Here is a 6,462-nt window from a genome sequence, read left to right on the forward strand (position 1 = left end):
GTTTATTATGTTTAAATAGCCCACCCTTAGCCCGGCCCTTAGTAATTTTTAAAACCTGGATAACCCCTTTAAACATTTTTTGCTGTAATGGGACCAAGGATTATCTATAAAGCTTCATTACAGACACCTTACAGCTGATTATTGCAGCCTAGGACTATAGTAAAGCATCCAGAGAGCTTCACCAGAGGTCAGAGGGGTCTGTCTGTAATTATGGGTTGTCTGTAAGTAAGGTGTCCTTAAGTAGGGGACCGCCTGTATAGGAATACACTGCATATCTGTATGAATGCGTGGTCCTACACGCTCCACAGGCTCCTCTTTATCTGCATATTATTTCTGGATCAGTCGAGCACTTTAATTTTTTTATTATTAATGGAAAACCTCAAAAGATAAAGTAGATTACTAGATCTCTGGAAAGCATATTGCACACCCTTGCTCTATGTGTGCTGAACTTGACTTTGCTAAAACAGTAGGTAAACACTATAGGCAAATATTACCATATGGTATATAAACGCTTGCATGAACAGGGCTTTGACGCTTCAAGACCATAACCCAGTTCTATAATCAGAAAGCAATACGGCTGATGAAGCAACCTCCAGTATAACAATTTATTGTTTACAGAGATGATATTAACAACCAGATACACACCAGATTTACATGTAACTAAATATTACATTTACATATAGAAGATGGTTTCCATATACAAAGTGTAAACTACCAACCACATGTTCTCTAATCCTTTCCCACTACAATACAATCCATTTTATTCTATAGATTATAACCAACCAGAATTTTGAGATGACAGCTGTATTGCAAGGCAGTGTACATACACAAGAGCAAGAAATCACCACTTTCTAGTGTTCTGTTACATTTGGTACAATTTTTGAATAGTGTAAATTTGGTTTACAGCAAAATGATTTACTGAGAGAGAAGATACAAAAAAACATGTAAAAAAACATCACTTCCCCATTTACTCATATATCTTCCCATTTCTCAGCAGTGAAAGAACCACCATAGCATCTGCCATGATCACAAAGAAATTTTGTAAATTCTGGAAAGGCTCCTTGAAACCACTTATATGAGGAGCAGTGGTCCAAACTTTGAAATGGAAAAACTCAAACCAAGTGTAATAAAACCACTATATTGAACATCATGCAATTTTTAACCACACAGTGTAAATGGTCCCTGAATGAGCAGTTTGGGTGCCATGTTTGCTGTGTCCTAGCTGAATTTCTTGCATCTTTTCCCCCTAAGGATTCATTTTACACTGGCATATTCACTAAAAGAGTCTGCTTCTTTGATGTTAAAATCTGCTTTCCATTTTTATTTAATAACAATTTATTTGAGCGGATGAAAGCTTAACACTCCTATGTTTACTAGCTTCAGTGCAAGAATGACTTCTATTGAAGTTACACACATATGGACCTATTCATTAAATAAAGAAGTAGCATGTAAATTATAGACATGTGGCACAGACAGGAACATTAAAGCACAAATAAAAAAAGCTATTATTTTTAAAGGGTTTTTCTGAGACTTCAAACACACCCACTTCGGAGTGGTCATGTCCCCATAACTATTTACCAGACACAGCTTCCTGCATTATACGCTGAAAGAGGCCAAGTTGCAATACCAGGTACGGCCTCTGCCAAACGTACAGAAGCACAGAGCTGTTCCTGGCAAACACTCAGGAGTTGACCATTAATGGGCATCTACCACAAGGATGAAGGGTTGTATGCAAATGAGCCTTAGGGGCTCCAGGCTCCATAGGTGTTAATAGATATAAGTTTGTAGGTCCAACCCAGGGAATTTCTAATAAATGTAAACATACTTTTGGATCATTTAGGTCCTAATGCAATAACATGCCACTCAATTTACAATATTATACGATCCCCTTGAAAGCTACACAGAGAATTAATGCACTTCTGACTGATTTAACAAACTACAGTAGCACATCAAAGTTCTGTTGTAGCTATTAAATAGTTAAAGATAATGTAATGAACAGTTCACATAGCATCCATAAGGAAAATCAGAGGTAAAATTCCTTTCCCATTGAGACCACTGGAAAGTCACCATGATTTTTGAAAGCAGTATTGACCACTATATACAGGCAGACACTACTCAGAATATAGAGTGTGTCAGTCAAAATCGGATTTTCACCCAGTATCTGACCTGGATTTTCTCTCAGAAAACACCATTGTGTGAACTGACCCTCATTTTACAGGAGGTTTCAGTGTGATATGAATGATCAGGAGAATTAGTGTCCTTGTGAATACCCAAGGATTACCTTTATAGTATCGGAAGGCTGCTGAGTTTTTCCTGATCACATATGTGTTGAGATCTAAAGACTTGCAATTGGGATGGAGCGCAAATGAAAAAACATTTGATTTTGTTCTGGATCGCAAGCATTTAGATCTAAATACATCAGAGATCGGGAGAACTTGAAGTGTCAATTCTAAACGTACCTTAAAAAAAAAAAAAAATCAGTGCTAGCAGCACCTCACCTTGTGTAAACAAAATATGAACTATATGGTGATAAAATGATTGTTCACCCCAAAAGATAAGATAAGGAAGTGTAAAGGACCCTTTAATTATATCATCAACAAGCACAATGAACAACATTTGTGTAGTGAGGATGTGACATTCTTAGTGCAAGTCTGCCCTAGTTTCAGCACCTGATTATTTCCAAATTTAGGGGTCAGCCTCAAGACCTATTAAATACTTTGTACAATACTAGTCACACAAGTAACATTATGCTCAAAAATACAAAATTCAATTAAGTGCTATGGCCATGTGACACATAAATAACTTTACTGACAATTAACAGTGACACGCTTCCACTAGTCATCTCAGTCATTCCATCACATTATGTAGGTCAATTAACAAATAACGGGCGGCTTCCATGTGAAAGAGAATGTTCCCAGGGATGGAGACTATGGGGGAGATTTATCAGATGTGTCAGAGCAGAGCTGTTCTAGTTGCCCATGGAAACCAATCAGAGTTCAGCTTTCATTTTACCACAGCTGTTTATAAAATTACAGCAGAGCTCTGATTGGTTTCCATGGGCAACTAGAACAGTTTTCCCTCAGACGCTTCTGTTAAATCTCCCCATATGAAGGATATTTGTAATACACTATCAAACCAGAAAAACAAACAACTTCCACCTATGTTATAATGTATTTGACTTGCTGAAACTGGCAACCAGGTCACTTTAACAAGCATCAAAGTACTGGGGCAAAAAAAAATCCTTAATGCCTAAAAGATGTATGCATTACTTTGTGTAAAAGTTACTCTAACCCATCGCTTTCTACAGATAAGAGAACATTGCCAATGAGAAATGAAAGCTACAGTACCATATAGCAAAATTCTAGCAGATTTACAATTTTTCCATCAGAAAAAAAAAGTGTAAAATGCTCATATGAAGCACCAAAATATGCACAGAACAGGGGTGGAGACAAATACATTTTTCATACACTCAATTTTTACACAGCTGAAAGTATGTGACAAGTAGGAACCAGTTCACTTCTTGTTTTTTTTATCAGTTTTTGAATCATATTGTGAGCCTTAAGGGGGTTTTACAAAATTAGGAAAGTTATTGGCGAGGGTCCAACTGCTGGAACCCCCAGCAATGTGGAGAACGGGGATCCTATTTTCACTCATGAGCATGTGTCAGAAGGGGTAGGATAGGATTAGGGCCTAACTTGCTGATCGGTAGGGGTGTCAGTGATGTGATCTGTGGGGGTCTCAAGAATAAGGGGTCTGATGGTACCTCAGTTGGACCCCTTGTCGCTCCTGGAGATTAATGCAGCAGACGGCAGTGCATGATAGTTCTGCTCTATACATCTCAATGGAGCCGACGGAAATTGCTGAAAACGGAAAACCCCTTGAAGTCTTGCCATTATACCTTATCTCTGTGCAGTCTCCACAGAGGGTATTAGATCAAGATATTTAATGCAAAAATGATACAATAACAGCACAAAAGTAGTCATGATTCTGTTAGTCAACAATTGATGAAATATGTGGAAAGAAAACATGAAAACTGCATCCACATGCTGCACATAAGAGAGAAACACATGTACAGAACATCAACATCAACTAATTAAAGCATCTGCAGTGTTCAAGCCAGTACTGCAGCATCACCACAGTCCACCTAGCACAGTGCCGTACATAGTATAGTGGTTGTGCTTTGTATTGCAGCTTGCCCCCATTCAGGTGAAAGGAGTAAAGCTACAAAGCAAGCCATGTGACTGTTGGAGGTGACATCACTGACCTGGGACTTGGAACTGGTGCTTAGTGGAAAGCTGTGATCACTTCAATCACTAAAAAACTAAATTGTTCTCATCACTTAACCTAAGCATAGGCGAGTTAAAACAAAAACAAATAACCTAACACAAATTCAGTGCAAGATGCAGGTTACTCTCTTAAGTCAACTGATGGCTGAAATATTCAGAAACAGGTCTCCGCTTTTCCACAATTTCATCGTGCTCCTCGGATTCTTCATAAAGTGAAGCAATAGATGGATAGCGTTCCCTTGATTTTAGCTTCTTTTTGACCCCAGCAGGGGCAGTAAAGAACTTATTAAAAGATCCTGGCTTTTTGATGCCTTTGGTCAAGTCATGAAATGCAATGTCATCAGAAAGGACACCAAGGAAGGCAGTGGTCGTTCCCAATATAGAGGCAGCAACCTTTGTGTTTCTTCTTGATGGGTTATGTTCCACGGTTACAGCAGCAGGATCATGTAAAATATACTTCAGTTGTATCGGAGAGCTCTTCTTTAAGTAATGGTATGGCTTTTTTCCACTATTATCTCGAATGTGGATGTTTGCCTTATAATCTCTAGTTAAGACAAGGATGACATCTTTATGATCATGTATAGCAGCTATATGTAGCGGTGTATACCCTCCAAAAGACCTCACGTTCACATTAAGGGTTCCTTCACTCTTTTCAAACAATAGTTTCACCATCTCTGTATTGCCACTTTTGGCTGCCCAGTGCAATGCAGTAAATCCAGATATAAAGTCTTTCTTACCAGCCAAGTCACTGTCATTACTAATAAGACCAAGGAGGATATGATTCCATCGACCGTCAGTAGAAGTAACCAACCATTGATGCTCAGATGCCTCCAGGGGTACCACATCTGAATACTTGGTCTCCTCATTGACTTTCATCATTTTGGATGACCTCTTGATATGGGGGGACTTGGAGCCAGTATCATCCAGTTGTCTTCTGGCCACCTTGGGGGATTTGGGCAAAGAAGTGAGTGAAGCCTCCGGAATACCTTTAGGTAGGGTAGTTGTCTGGAGTGGATGGTCTTCGCTCTGATTTGTTTCTTCAAATGAAGTTTGGGCATAACGTAATGGCAACATGTGCGGCTTCTGGAGCTGTTCTTTAGCCTGGGCATCAGACCATGCTTTGGGAAAAGGAACTGGTCCAGCACTGTCCATTCTGGACACAATGTCAGATACAGACTCCCTTCTGGCTTCATTTTGGTCTTCTGTAGCCTGTTCATCTACCTTCTGGTCAGCTGCTACCTCTTGTATCTCTGGCAGCATGGGATCTGGATCAGGTCCATCCTGCTGTACAGTGCTTTCCTCCTGGTAGCTGGCTGCTGCTTCCTCTATGTGGTCACTGCCAAGTTGTGGTGGTTCTTCTTCCACCACCTCTGTAGTCGCCCTCTCTGCCAGTAAGTAGGTATACTTTTTCTTCAGCACCACCATCTTTGTCCCCTCCTCATCTTTCACCACTGCTATGTTATTGACAAACTTCTTAAAAAGTTCCCGGTTTCTTGCCTTTTCTTGAGGGTCAGGAGACTCCACAACAGGTTTGAACTTCTTGAGCAGATCTGAGTTCTTCACCTTTCCTCCTTCTTCCAGCAGAAAGTTCAGCACAACTTCTTGTGTTACAGCCATTCTCCTCTTTCACAGTGAGGGGGTGGTAAAGGGGGATCTTCAGAGGTGCAGATCACCCTCTTTACATGTCTTCTCCTTGTATCTCTTGTGCAACTTTACCTGTTGCTTCCGGGGTGAAACTTTGTGATCAGCTCTGCTACGCCCAGCCCTGAGTGATCAGTCAATAAAGAGAGGCAGGAGGGGGAGGGGAGCAGCCTGCAGGCGGAGGCTTGGACGTCCCTGATCTGCTGTCACCTGGAGCCACCATCAGACAAGAGCTGACAGGTGAGAGCACCTCTACTGCTGTATCATTGTGACTGCTAATGCTATGAAATAATCAGATGACAACAACCCTACTGAGATGATTAGAATTAATGTTTATCATACAAATAATTATTTATTAGGATATAACAGTAAATATAACATTGCATGTTACTTTACACATATAATAGTCCCCAGGTCCACTGCTTCTATAACAGATTCTAGAAGTAGGGGTTCTCAAACAGCTTTCCTAGACCCATCCCGTTCAGGAGTGTAGGAAAGCTGGGTGATTTTCACTGCAGAGACTGTGAGGGCAGCT

At 40.3% G+C, this 6,462-nt stretch overlaps 1 protein-coding gene across 1 annotated transcript; it reads right to left on the reverse strand.

The window, feature by feature from the left end:
• Positions 1–527: 527 nt before the first annotated feature.
• SOWAHA (sosondowah ankyrin repeat domain family member A) lies at positions 528–6,067 on the reverse strand. The gene has a single exon (XM_072146078.1). The coding sequence runs from the start codon at positions 5,901–5,903 to the stop codon at positions 4,416–4,418; it is 1,488 nt and encodes a 495-aa protein (XP_072002179.1). The 5' UTR covers positions 5,904–6,067; the 3' UTR covers positions 528–4,415.
• Between the last annotated feature and the right edge of the window lie 395 nt (positions 6,068–6,462).

This window comes from Engystomops pustulosus, chromosome 4 (assembly GCF_040894005.1).
Source record: "Engystomops pustulosus chromosome 4, aEngPut4.maternal, whole genome shotgun sequence".
Classification (NCBI taxonomy): domain Eukaryota; kingdom Metazoa; phylum Chordata; class Amphibia; order Anura; family Leptodactylidae; genus Engystomops; species Engystomops pustulosus.